The sequence below is a fragment of the Nerophis ophidion genome, linkage group LG07 (assembly GCF_033978795.1).
Source record: "Nerophis ophidion isolate RoL-2023_Sa linkage group LG07, RoL_Noph_v1.0, whole genome shotgun sequence".
NCBI lineage: Eukaryota > Metazoa > Chordata > Actinopteri > Syngnathiformes > Syngnathidae > Nerophis > Nerophis ophidion.
Genome location: NC_084617.1, coordinates 20,291,017 through 20,305,245, shown reverse-complemented (window position 1 = coordinate 20,305,245; position 14,229 = coordinate 20,291,017). Strand labels below are relative to the sequence as shown.

Below are 14,229 nucleotides of genomic sequence, written 5' to 3'. Positions count from 1 at the left end.
AGTGATAAAAAAAAATAAAAAAATACATGAGTAGGAAAATAGATGAATAGGCGATGAGCCAGTAAATAATTATTAAATACATGAACAATAACTAAAGTTATCATTAGGGACGGCGTGGCGCAGTGGAAGAGTGGCCGTGCGCAACCCGAGGGTCCCTGGTTCAAATCCCACCTAGCACCAACCTCGTCACGTCCGTTGTGTCCTGAGCAAGACACTTCACCCTTGCTCCTGATGGGTGTTGTTTGGCGCCTTGCATGGCAGCTCCCTCCATCAGTGTGTGAATGGGTAAATGTGGAAGTAGTGTCAAAGCGCTTTGAGTACCTTGAAGGTAGAAAAGCGCTATACAAGTACAACTCATTTATTAATAAATTGCTAAATAATGTGTGGTTCACAGAATGTGATGAATAAGATTATCTTATTTTTTAATAAAGTTCAAGATGTTTATCAAGATTATTTTTCTTTGTACTTTGTAAACACTTTGAGTTTGAACAATTTCTTAAACTGGATCATATTAGTATTTTGTTTATTATTCCATTCCATAATTTAATTCCACATACTGATATACTCAAGGTTTGAAATGGTGTACTGTACATGCATAAAATTGTTTTAAATTTGATTTTATCTCTAAGATAAAATGTATCCTCTTGTTGAGAAGAATTGTTGCACATTATTGGGTAGTAGGTAATAATTTGCTTTCTTTTTAATTTTATCAGTTTGCAAATTTACCAAATCATTAAATTTTTGATTCAATAAATAAAGTTTATGTTATTTATAACCAACATTATGTATTATTTTAACTGACCTCTTTTGTAAAACGGTTCATGACTGAAGTGTGCTTTAGAAATTATTTCCTAATATTTCTACACAATGACTCAGATATGGTCACACTGGTTAATTTTAAAAGATTAAACAAATAATACCATAACAAAAATAAACACTTTTAAATGTAAAACTGAACAATAGTATTTTTGCTGAGGCAGAATTTTGACACACTAGGTTATGCATTTACACAATCTTCTTATTATCATCATTTATATTTTATTCTTTCAGTAGGCAACCCCACCATATTGTCGGAAAAAAATAAACCTCGGCAGTAAAAATGCTACCAAAAAAAGAGCAAAAACATGAGAAAAATATTTGAAATTGTGATACGAAAATATACTTTGTCACCTATGGCAAAAATTACATATTGTCTGTTTTGACAATCTCCCAAAAAAATAAAAAAAATATATCAAAATGGCCCCTGCATACTTTGACTCTTTAGTATGCGGCCCTTGTTGGAGAAAGTTTGGACACCACTGATCCAATATTAGAAGATCTTGAAATAAAATAAAATACAATCATAACCAGAGTTCAGTAAATAAAAAAAAAATAACAAAATAATAATATAAACATATTAATTAATTAATTTGAAAAATTACAAAAATATAAAACACTGTTAAATGTATCCATCCATCTTCTTTTGCTTATCCAAAGTCGGGTTGCGGGGGCAGCAGCCTAAGCAGGGAAGCCCAGACTTCCCTCTCCCCAGCTACTTCATCCAGCTCTTTTCGAGGGATCCCGAGACGTTCAGAGGCCGGCTGGGAGACATAGTCTCTCCACCGTGTCCTGGGTCTTCTCAGTGGTCTCCTACTGGTCGAATGGGCCCTAAACACCTAACTGGTGAGGCGTTCGGGGGGCATTCTGACCAGATGCCCGAACCACCTCATCTCTCTCTAAATGTATAACTGAACATTAACATTTCCGTAGGAGCAGAATTTTTTTGACACGCTAGGTTATGCAGTTATGCATTATAGTTATTATTATCCTCATTATTGTAATATTCTTAATAATATTTATTATTAATTTGATAGGGAAATCGTAATACAGGTACTGAGAAAACAGACACTTTTTTTAGTCCCTCCCACCCCCAAAAAATACAAAAATAAAAAATAAAATTTACAGAAAATAATAAAACTAGAATAATAATAACCCCCCCTCCTAGCCACCATCCTAGATTTCAGTCACAGTGGGTAGCAATGTACTGCCTTCCCGCCATCACACGAACTGACTAAAATTTTAAAAAGTGACAACAAAAATAAAAAATCACCAACATACAGAGAAGTGTCAACAAATAAAAACAACAACAAAAAAATAAGAGTTGAGGTAAGTGAAAAGGTTCATCGTCAACAGGGAGTGTCACATTTATCCTATAGTGTCTTTAATTTAGCTATGTAACTAATTTTGCAGCCCCAGGTCAAGTCTAATTGTTTTGGTGTACCCCTCAGATTACATTTAATTTTCTCTAAATCTAAAAAAAACATGAGGTCCTTAAACCATTATTGCAATTTTCTTACATTACGGGCCGCAACATATTGTCGGGAAAAAAAACCCAACAACAGTTAAAATATAAGAAAAAATAGGCATCAAAATGTGAAAAAGCTGAAATGTTGACCGTACAGTAATGATCAATTAAAATCTAATTTGTCACCTATGACACAAGGTATTGTTTTTAAATATATTTTTTGGGTTGTTTTTTTTCTTACAAAATAAAAATATATCAAATTGGCCCCTGCATACTTTAACTTTTCGGCATGCGGCCCTCGGTAGAAAAAGTTTGGACACCCCTCGTCAAGAAGGGGGGGGTCGCAGCTTACTGCGGGGTTTGTTCTCCCGGGATGCAAACTGACTATTCCGGGACCAGGCGTGAAGGTGGAAACATATTTAATTATCTTCTCTCAAAAAGGTACAAAAAAAAAACGGAAAACAAGGCTGATCGCACTTGGAGTTAAAATTAACTACAAGCATAAGCTATGGCATAGCAAGAATCAAACATGATACTGTGGCATGAACAAACTAACCAAACTATGGCATGAACAAACAAAAACTTACTTCGCAAAGTAAACAATCGCATGACAAGCATGAAACTATGGCATGAACAGAGCAAAAACAGAGTAATGTGGCCAGGACGACTAACTGGCAAAACAGGCTTAAATAATAGTCTCTGATTAGAGCAGGTGCGTAATCCGAACACATGAGACAGGTGAAACTACTGAGTCGTCATGGAAACTAAAACAACAGTGCACAAAAACAGAAAGTAATGGAGTTCAAAACTAACAGAACATAACTAAACAAAACATGATCTAGGCCACAGATCATGACACCCCTGTTTTAGCCATTAAACTCATTAGTTTTTTTAAGATTTAGGATGTTTTTGTTCAGATAACTTAGCATAACTTAGCATAAGTTGACCATTTATATTTGAACTCACTATAGATAGGACAGTTTAAAGGCAGCTGATGGTGACCTATCACTCGGCTGTCGAGAGCCTGCTGACGTACTGCTTAACAGTGTGGTACGCCAGCTGCACTGAAGCAAACAAACGGGCAATTCAGAAGGTCATAAAGTCTGCACAAAAAATCATCGGCTGCCCCCTGCCCTCCCTGAAGGATTTACATAACTCCCGTTGTCTCAAGAAAGCAAAAAGCATCACCAAGGATAGCACTCATCCTGGCTTCCACCTGTTTGACCTGTTACCATCGGGCAGGCGCTACAGGTGCATCAAAGCCAGAACAAACAGGCTCAGAGACAGCTTCTTTCCCAGAGCTGTCACCATGTTGAACTCTAACTTATAATAATAATTCACCCTTATACAATATCCTACCCTAATACCTTACTGTGCAATACTACCCTTTTTATTTGGTACTCTGTCTTGTCCTTGAGACCTCCGATTTCGGAAGGTGGGGGGTGGTGGGGGGGGGGGGGGGTCGGGGGCGGTCCGTGGTTAAGAGGCTAGGAGTATATTTACATCTACAATTCACTAACTCAAGTATTTCATATATATATATATATGTATGAAATACTTGACTTTCAGTGAATTCTAGCTATATATATTTATTTTATTACATATATAAATAAAATAAATAGTTTAATTTCAGACGGCACCTATCAAATACACAGTAATGAAAACACAGTTGTTCTACTAACTGTACCGTGCTTGCTGGTTACTAAAAAACAACAACAACACTTACCTTTCACTACGTGAGTAACCTTTGTTCTGCCATTTGCGTACTGGCGAGAGTCACTTTCCGTCAGGTGTGCAACACCACATAACTCGTTGGCCCATCAAAAAGGAACCCCTTAACGCTATAGCCAACATTGACCAGGAGATGGCGACAGACAACATAGAATCACTCTATTACAGACGGCGTCGCCATGGCTGTAACTTCCTCGTTCTTCTGCTTCGTCTCCTTGTGTGTGCAGTTTTTTATTAAAATCCGTAGATGTTGTGACGTGATTGGGCAGGCAAGCTGTTTATATAGTGGGAAAGCGGACTTGAAAACAGGCTGTCCCCACTCAGGTCCGCATGGAGCTGGAGGGGGCGTGTCCTCCAGCTCCGCTGAATTTCGGGAGATTTTTGGGAGAAAATTTCTTCCGGGAGGTTTTCATCAGAGGCGCTGAATTTCGGGAGTCTCCCGGAAAATCCAGGAGGGTTGGCAAGTATGGTTTTGTATATTGTACAGTATTTTGCATTTGTATAGTGTTTTGTATATTGTACAGGATTGCGTATTATTTTTATTGGGTAGTATTCTGTTTTTTTTAATTGTTAGTTTTTCCTTTATTACCTCTTGTGCCCATATTTGTTCCCACTACTGCACCTTAAGTTGGAGTCTTTAATCTCGTTATATGCAAATATAATGACAATAAAGTCCATTCTATTCTATTCTAAACAAAGATGTGTACCTCCAAATATGGCACCCCTTTCTCAAAAGACTGGGGGTACTCTTTGAGCAGCCTCTCCTCCTCCAGGAATTTGGCGTCATGGCCGTCGGTGGCGGGCTGGAAGAGGCCGTAGTTGAGAACGTCTCGCAGGGATTCCGTCAGCGAGCACAACACCTGCTGCTTGGCCTTCCACACGGTGGCGTCAGGGTTGAAGCGCAGACATTTCTGAAGGAAAGGACAGCAGCACAGTTTTAGTGGCTATCTAGTCCGAGAACAAGAGTTGCAATGTGGTGCAGTAGACATTCCTGCCAGCAGAGGGAGGCATTGTCAGAGTCAAACAGGTGATTCCTGAAGGTGCAAGCAGAAAATGAATGGCTGTACAGTGCTCACACACACACAGAGAAGCTCTGTCAGCAAACTGAAGTCACAACACAAAGGAGTGAAGGACGTTTGTTGTCATGACGACGCACTGCGGACAGAGCGGTTGGCCCTCGCAGAGGTCAGCCGAGGGCAAGGGATGCTGCATGGCCGCCGACGCATCTTTACATCTTAGCTCATTGTCGATGATTGACACACACAAAAGCATCACATTCACACTACGTGTTTTATTCACTGTCTCGCACAGCCAGCACGGTTACCAAGGCGACCGGTTCATTAGTGGAGCAAGTTGCTTGTTGCCATGGAAACATCCCTGTGTTCCAAAAGAGATGGGGTACTTTGTGTGTGTGTGTGTGTGTGTGTGTGTGTGAGTGTGTGCGTGTGTGTGTGCGTGCGTGTGGCTTAAGTAAAGGGGCGGGGTTACAATGGAGAACTTAGTCTGATTGCCTTTTTGTATCAATCATATGTATGCACACGCACGCCCACGCACACGCCCCTTTACAATGGAGGCAAAGCCAGTAGAAAATGATTCTGCTGCTCTTCCAAAACGCTGACAATCAGGATTCTTCGTTGCTTGCGATGCCGAGCATATTGAGCGTTAATCCCTCCAGGAATTAGACTGTTCCTCCAGTGTCAAACTGTTAACAATTAGCACTCATCTCACACACTCTCACCTCTTCTCTTTCAGTTGGAAGATTGGTTATGTGAAGATTTCCTCCGCACTGACTGGTTAGTGTCGTTAGTAAAGAGGAGCAGACTGATGTACTGTCACAGTCTGAGATTGCTTGGGAATTTTCAGTGTGAACGCTGCCAAACAGAAATAGGCGTAAAGCAGGGGTGTCAAACTCATTTTTAGCAACATCGAAAATACGGTTGCCCTCGACAGGCCACTTATAACCGTAAAACCGTACAATAGTATAATCGCCAAAGAGTACTCCACAAATGCCCCCTTTATTTGATTATCATCATATTGTATGCCGACAAACAGAATTTGTAATCAGATGTCAAGGTGGCATATATACACTCATGCATATAATCATGTTTCATCAAACATATATTAACGTTGTTGCCCTAGGGCAGGGGTCGGCAACCCGCGGCTCTTTGATCACTCTAATGTGACTCGGCTGCATAATTTCCAACCCTCCCAATTATCCCGAGAGGTGTCCGGATTTTAATGCCAATCTCAGGTTTCGCCTGGGGCCAACAATATCCGATTTTCACCTAATCGATAATATACAGTGGGGAAAAAAAGTATTTAGTCAGCCACCGATTGTGCAAGTTCTCCCACTTAAAATGACGACAGAGGTCTGTAATTTTCATCATAGGTACACTTCAACTGTGAGAGACAGAATGTGAAAAAAAAATCCAGGAATTCACATTGTAGGAATTTTAAAAAATGTATTTGTAAATCATGGTGGAAAATAAGTATTTGGTCAACCATTCAATGCTCTCACTGATGGAAGGAGTTTTTGGCTCAAAATCTCACGATACATGGTCCCAGTCATTCTTTCCTTAACATGGATCAATCGTCCTGTCCCCTTAGCAGAAAAAACAGCCCCAAAGCATGTTTCCACCCCCATGCTTCACAGTAGGTATGGTGTTCTTGGGATGCAACTCAGTATTCTTCCTCCAAACACGACGAGTTGAGTTTATACCAAAACATTTTCTATTTTGGTTTCATCTGACCACATGACATTCTCCCAATCCTCTGCTGTATCATCCACGTATCCATTTTGGTATAAACAAACCTCTGTCATTATTTTAAGTGGGAGAACTTGCACAATCGGTGGCTGACTAAATACTTTTTTGCCCCACTGTAGAGGACGTGCCCTGATGACAAAACTTTTACAGTCCTCTAAAACTTGTCGTCGCGCACGCTTTTACATTATGCTATTTGCGTGCCAGCCGGTCACATGTAGTATGCAGCTTGTGTTGATACACGCCAGTGACTGCAAGACATACTTAGTCAACAGCCATGCAGGTTACACTGAGAGTTGTGATATAAACAACTTTAACACTCTTACTAATATGCGCCACACTGTGAACCCACACCAAACAAGGATGACAAACACATTTCGGGAGAACATCCGCATTGTAACACAACAGACCAAATACCCAGAATCCTATGCATCCCTAACTCTTCTGGGCTACATTATACACGCCCTACCACCAAACCCCCCCCCCCAACCCTGCCCAACTATAGTGATAAAGGGCAGCCTTGGCGGAGTTTGGCATATTTGGCATAAAAAGCAAGATGGCGGCGCCCGGACGGGCTGCGACACTGCGGTGCTCTTGCTAAAGATGGAACATTTGGCGGAAATGCCGGACAGTTCTGCAGACTTCATGGCTGGCTCGCATCGTGGTCACTCCGTGATCACGTACGACCGCCAGACACTTCTGGATATGGACATATCGGGCCGTTTTGGACTGATAGACGCGGGCGTGCTAAACATGCTAACTAGCATGGGAATACGTCGGCGGCTACATCCAGCGGCCTGTGAAGCAGGGGAGTCTAGTAGCAGCGGGGGCCGTCTACGGAGCAGACGCCAGCGGTGTGATCGGAAACGCGGATGTCGAGCGGGGCTAAAAACAAAGCAGAAGGCTAATCCCCACAGAACACCACTTCCCTCCACCCTGAAGACGGATTTAAATAAAGGATGCGAGACTACTGGTCTGGGTAAGGAGTCAGTTAAATTAGAACAAGTTTTTTCTGCTTTGAGTGTTTCAGAGTTGGACATGTGTTTTACCGAGGTGGCTAACTATGATGCGTGCAGTTTATCAAAGCAACAAACAAACAATCGGAAAATCCTCGTTACTGAGGAGGCTAACTATGATGCGTGCAGTTTATCAAAGCAACAATCAAACAATCGGAACATTCCCGTCGTATCAATTCCTAGATATGGTCGTAATTATACTGAATGCACTGGGCATAATAAACACAACATTATTAATATTGCTACTACGGATAATTTGATCAAAAATTCCCTAAAACAGCCCACAACCTATAATATAGGTTTTTTAAACATAAGATCATTGTCTCCCAAAACGTTGTTAGTTAATGATATCATCAGAGACAACAATCTTAACGTCATCGGTCTCAGTGAAACCTGGCTTAAACCAAACGACTTTTTTGCGCTAAATGAGGCATGTCCTCCTAACTTTACACATGCGCATATTGCCCGTCCGCTTAAAAGAGGTGGGGGGGTCGCACTAATATACAACGAAAACTTTAACCTTAGTCCTAACATAAATAATAAATATAAATCGTTTGAGGTGCTTACTATGAGGTCTGTCACACCGCTGCCTCTACACCTGGCTGTTATCTACCGCCCCCCAGGGCCCTGTTCGGACTTTATCAATGAATTCTCAGAGTTCGTTGCTGATCTAGTGACACACGCCGATAATATAATCATAATGGGGGACTTTAATATCCATATGAATACCCCATCGGACCCACCGTGCGTAGCGCTCCAGACTATAATTGATAGCTGTGGTCTCACACAAATAATAAATGAACCCACGCATCGCAACGGTAATACGATAGACCTAGTGCTTGTCAGGGGTATCACCGCTTCCAAAGTTACGATACTCCCGTATACTAAAGTATTGTCCGATCATTACCTTATAAAATTCGAGGTTCAGACGCATGTTCGTCAAACTAATAATAATAATAACTGCTATAGCAGCCGCAACATTAATACGGCCACAACGACAACTCTTGCTGACCTACTGCCCTCGGTAATGGCACCATTCCCAAAGTATGTGGGCTCTATTGATAACCTCACTAACAACTTTAACGACGCCCTGCGCGAAACCATTGATAACATAGCACCGCTAAAGTTAAAAAAGGCTCCAAAAAAGCGCACCCCGTGGTTTACAGAAGAAACTAGAGCTCAGAAATTATTATGCAGAAAGCTGGAACGCAAATGGCGCACGACTAAACTTGAGGTGCACCATCAAGCATTTAGTGATGGTTTAATAACTTATAAACGCATGCTTACCTTAGCTAAAGCTAATTATTACTCAAATCTCATCCACCGTAATAAAAACGATCCTAAATTTTTGTTTAGTACGGTAGCATCGCTAACCCAACAAGGGACTCCTTCCAGTAGCTCCACCCACTCAGCTGATGACTTTATGCAATTCTTTAGTAAGAAAATTGAAGTCATTAGAAAGGAGATTAAAGACAATGCGTCCCAGCTACAACGGGGTTCTATTAACACTGACACGATTGTATATACGGCGGATACTGCCCTCCAAAATAGTTTCTCTCGTTTTGAGGAAATAACATTAAAGGAATTGTTACAACGTGTAAATGGAATAAAACAAACAACATGTTTACTTGACCCTCTTCCTGGGAAACTGATCAAGGAGCTCTTTGTATTATTAGGTCCATCAGTGCTAAATATTATAAACTTATCACTTTCCTCGGGCACTGTTCCCCTAGCATTCAAAAAAGCGGTTATTCATCCTCTTCTTAAAAGACCTAACCTCGATCCTGACCTCATGGTAAACTACCGACCGGTGTCTCACCTTCCCTTTATTTCAAAAATCCTCGAAAAAATTGTTGCGGAGCAGTTAAATGAACACTTAGCGTCTAACAATCTATGTGAAACCTTTCAATCCGGTTTCAGGGCAAATCACTCGACGGAGACAGCCCTCGCAAAAATGACTAATGATCTATTGCTAACGATGGATTCTGATGCGTCATCTATGTTGCTGCTCCTCGATTTTAGCGCTGCTTTCGATACCGTCGATCATAATATTTTATTAGAACGTATCAAAACACGAATTGGTATGTCAGACTTAGCCCTGTCTTGGTTTAACTCTTATCTTACTGATAGGATGCAGTGTGTCTCCCATAACAATGTGACCTCGGACTACGTTAAGGTAACGTGTGGAGTTCCCGAGGGTTCGGTCCTTGGCCCTGCACTCTTCAGCATCTACATGCTGCCGCTAGGTGACATCATACGCAAATACGGTGTTAGCTTTCACTGTTATGCTGATGACACCCAACTCTACATGCCCCTAAAGCTGACCAACACGCCGGATTGTAGTCAGCTGGAGGCGTGTCTTGATGAAATTAAACAATGGATGTCCGCTAACTTTTTGCAACTCAACGCCAAAAAAACGGAAATGCTGATTATCGGTCCTGCTAGACACCGAACTCTATTTAATAATACAACTCTAACATTTGACAACCAAACAATTAAACAAGGCGACACGGTAAAGAATCTGGGTATTATCTTCGACCCAACTCTCTCCTTTGAGGCACACATTAAAAGCGTTACTAAAACGGCCTTCTTTCATCTCCGTAATATCGCTAAAATTCGCTCCATTCTGTCCACTAAAGACGCTGAGATCATTATCCATGCGTTTGTTACGTCTCGCCTCGACTACTGTAACGTATTATTTTCGGGTCTCCCCATGTCTAGCATTAAAAGATTACAGTTGGTACAAAATGCGGCTGCTAGACTTTTGACAAGAACAAGAAAGTTTGATCACATTACGCCTGTACTGGCTCACCTGCACTGGCTTCCTGTGCACTTAAGATGTGACTTTAAGGTTTTACTACTTACGTATAAAATACTACACGGTCTAGCTCCATCCTATCTTGCCGATTGTATTGTACCATATGTCCCGGCAAGAAATCTGCGTTCAAAGGACTCCGGCTTGTTAGTGATTCCCAAAGCCCAAAAGAAGTCTGCGGGCTATAGAGCGTTTTCCGTTCGGGCTCCAGTACTCTGGAATGCCCTCCCGGTAACAGTTCGAGATGCCACCTCAGTAGAAGCATTTACTGTAAGTCTCACCTTAAAACTCATTTGTATACTGTAGCCTTTAAATAGACTCCCTTTTTAGACCAGTTGATCTGCTGTTTCTTTTCTTTTTCTTCTATGTCCCACTCTCCCCTGTGGAGGGGGTCCAGTCCGATCCGGTGGCCATGTACTGCTTGCCTGTGTATCGGCTGGGGACATCTCTGCGCTGCTGATCCGCCTCCGCTTGGGATGGTTTCCTGCTGGCTCCGCTGTGAACGGGACTCTCGCTGCTGTGTTGGATCCGCTTTGGACTGGACTCTCGCGACTGTGTTGGATCCATTGTGGATTGAACTTTCACAGTATCATGTTAGACCCGCTCGACATCCATTGCTTTCCTCCTCTCTAAGGTTCTCATAGTCATCATTGTCACCGACGTCCCACTGGGTCATTATTGTCACCGATGTCCCACTGGGTGTGAGTTTTCCTTGCCCTTATGTGGGCCTACCGAGGATGTCGTGGTGGTTTGTGCAGCCCTTTGAGACACTAGTGATTTAGGGCTATATAAGTAAACATTGATTGATTGATTGATTGATTTAGCAAAAATGCCGGAATTACACATTTAAATGGGACAAACTGAACACATCTTAAAATAATTACTTAAATGTGTCAGTAATTTATTATAATTTGAATGTAATAAATAAATATTAAATTTGTCATTCATTTAACATAAAATTCCTTTGAATTATATCATTTTCTAAATTTCACTATATCATCGTTTAATTAATTATTCCGCAATTTAATTATTGATTTCATTATATATGTATAGGGAAAATATGAACCATTAATTAGTTGCTTGTTAGGGTTAGGGTCGGGGTTAGGGTGAGAGATGACTCTTGGTTAATGGCTTACTGGTTGTATAATAAGGTCATGCAGAATAAGGCATTAATAAGTACTTAATAAGTACTTAATAAGTACTTATCAATGACTAATTAAGAGCCAATATGTTACTAATGTGCATGTTAATAAACAACTAATTAATGGTTCATATGTTCCCCATACTAAATTTTTACAGTTTAATCTAATTAATGAATGATACATTTAAATAATTATATAAAGATTTATTTATTAACTTACTTTTGTTCGATGGGCCCTCCATTTATTGACACACATTTCCAGGTTTTTGCGGGCCACATAAAATGATGTGGCGGACCAGATGTGGCCCCTTGGCTTTGAGTTTGACACCTGTGGTGTTAAGGAAAGATGGATGGCCGGCTTTATAGTGCATCATACTTTGATGTCACCGTCAGATAAATAAGACCGTTTAGTCAAGACAATGCATGATATGCTGTTTATGAGTATGCTTCTTTAAAATCAAGAAGACGAGAAATTGAGAGGATACGTTCTGCACATCCTAAACAATTGCTAAAAATCAGGGATGTATAAACATTTCCCATGGAGGAGAGCATACAAAAATACTATGTATTAGTTCATGGGGGCAAATGTTTACAAGTATGTTCAGAATGTGCTGAGGGCCAACACAAACAAGCCCAAAAAATGGCCCCCGGGCCGCATTTTGGCCCTCCTGTTATGAAGAGCATTCAGGGTGTCTGTGAGTATTAGCAAATCTGATTTAATGCTTTTTAATGCATTTTTGATGTTACTTAAAACGGATTAAATGCTGAAGTTCTACTGCAGAGTGTTATGATATATAGTCTAAAGCAGTGGTTCTCAAATGGCGGTACGCATACCCATGAGGGTACTTGAAGGTATGCCAAGGGGTACGTGGGATTTTTTTTTTAAATATTCTAAAAATAGCAACGATTCGATAATCCTTTATAAATATATTTATGGAATAATACTTCAACCAAATATGAATGTAAGTTCATAAATTGTGGAAAGAAATGCAACAATGCAATACTCAGGGTTGACAGCTAGATTTGTTGTGGACATGTTCCATAAATATTGATGTTTAAGATTTTATTTTTTTTTGTGAAGAAATGTTTAGAATTAAGTTCATGAATCCAGATGGATCTCTATTACAATCCCCAAAGAGGGCACTTTAAGTAATGATTACTTCTATGTGTACAAATCTTTATTTATAATTGAATCACTTGTTTTTTTTTCCACAAGTTTTTAGTTATTTTTATATCTTTTTTTCCTCCAAATAGTTTAAAAAATACCACTACAAATGAGCAATATTTTTGCACTGTTATACATTTTAATAAATCATAAACTGAGGACATAGTGCTGTATTTTACTTCTTTATTTTTTTTTTCAACCAAAAATGCTTTGCTCTGATTAGGGGGTACTTGAATTAAAACAATGTTCACAGGGGGTACATCACTGAAAAAAGGTTGAGAACCACTGGTCTAAAGTACACAATTGTCCGTATGGACAAAATGATAAGAATTTGACAACAATAATGTTGAGCAGTTGAAAAGCTACATTAACTTTGGCCAAATCAAGCACTAATGTAATTATAACATAGTAACAATGTAAGTGACCCTTTAAAACACAGTAAACATTATTTATTACTGTAGTATTGTAATTGAAAAGTAATAGTAGTAAACAAACCGTGGTAAACGAACATCACAAATAAAATGGGCTCTCAATATATGTTAGCAAAAAATGAACTTCTTGAAGTCCAGATTTTCCCCCAGTCCGTAAAACTGGGTCGGGTGGTTTGTTTGGTTGTCTTTTTTTTTTTTGCCACTTGCATTTTATGAATTTTTTCTAATCTATGCAAGGACAAAACTTCTTGTCTGAGGGGTGGCCTCAGCCACTGATGTTATCTTTGTTTTGGCCCACCGGCCGTCAATGACTTCAGGGACCTCGGCAGGGATGGGATGACAGCACGCAGACGAGACAGAGACTTCAAGGACCTCAACGAAGATAACACGCAGACGAAGCGGGGACAAGACGAAATCACAAGGCCCCCAGTCCATTCTGTCACGTACTGTGCGTCCTGGACCTGCTTTGCATAATATATGTGACCACTCCTTTTAGAGGCAGCCTCAGTGATGTTGACTATGGAACTCTGAATAAAAAAAGGAATGCGGTAGCTGAATTTTAGAGCGTGGGGGGAGACTGTGACTAAGTGTTCAGCGCCATGCGTTCTCCTCATGAGCTATATTGAACTCTGTCTCTGCAAGATTCCCTGCTTCTTGTCTGATTAATAGATGTCATCGGTGTTTGAACCTGATAGCAGATTGTTATGATATACAGTCAAATGGATACAATTGTCCGTATAAACAAAGTAATAAGAATTTGACAACAATAATGTTGAGCAGTTGAAAGGCTACATTAACTGTGGCCAAATTAAGGACTAATGTAATTATAACATAATAACAATGTAAGTGACCCTTTAAAACGCAGTAAACATTTATTACTGTAG

General features: G+C 40.3%; 1 protein-coding gene across 1 annotated transcript in view; it reads right to left on the bottom strand.

Moving 5' to 3' along the window:
- shank1 (SH3 and multiple ankyrin repeat domains 1) overlaps positions 1–14,229 on the bottom strand; it is a 201,159-nt gene that overhangs the window by 115,538 nt on the left and 71,392 nt on the right. Inside the window, 1 exon segment of the mRNA XM_061905601.1 lies at positions 4,723–4,926. Within this exon segment, the coding sequence (XP_061761585.1) occupies positions 4,723–4,926 (204 nt within the window).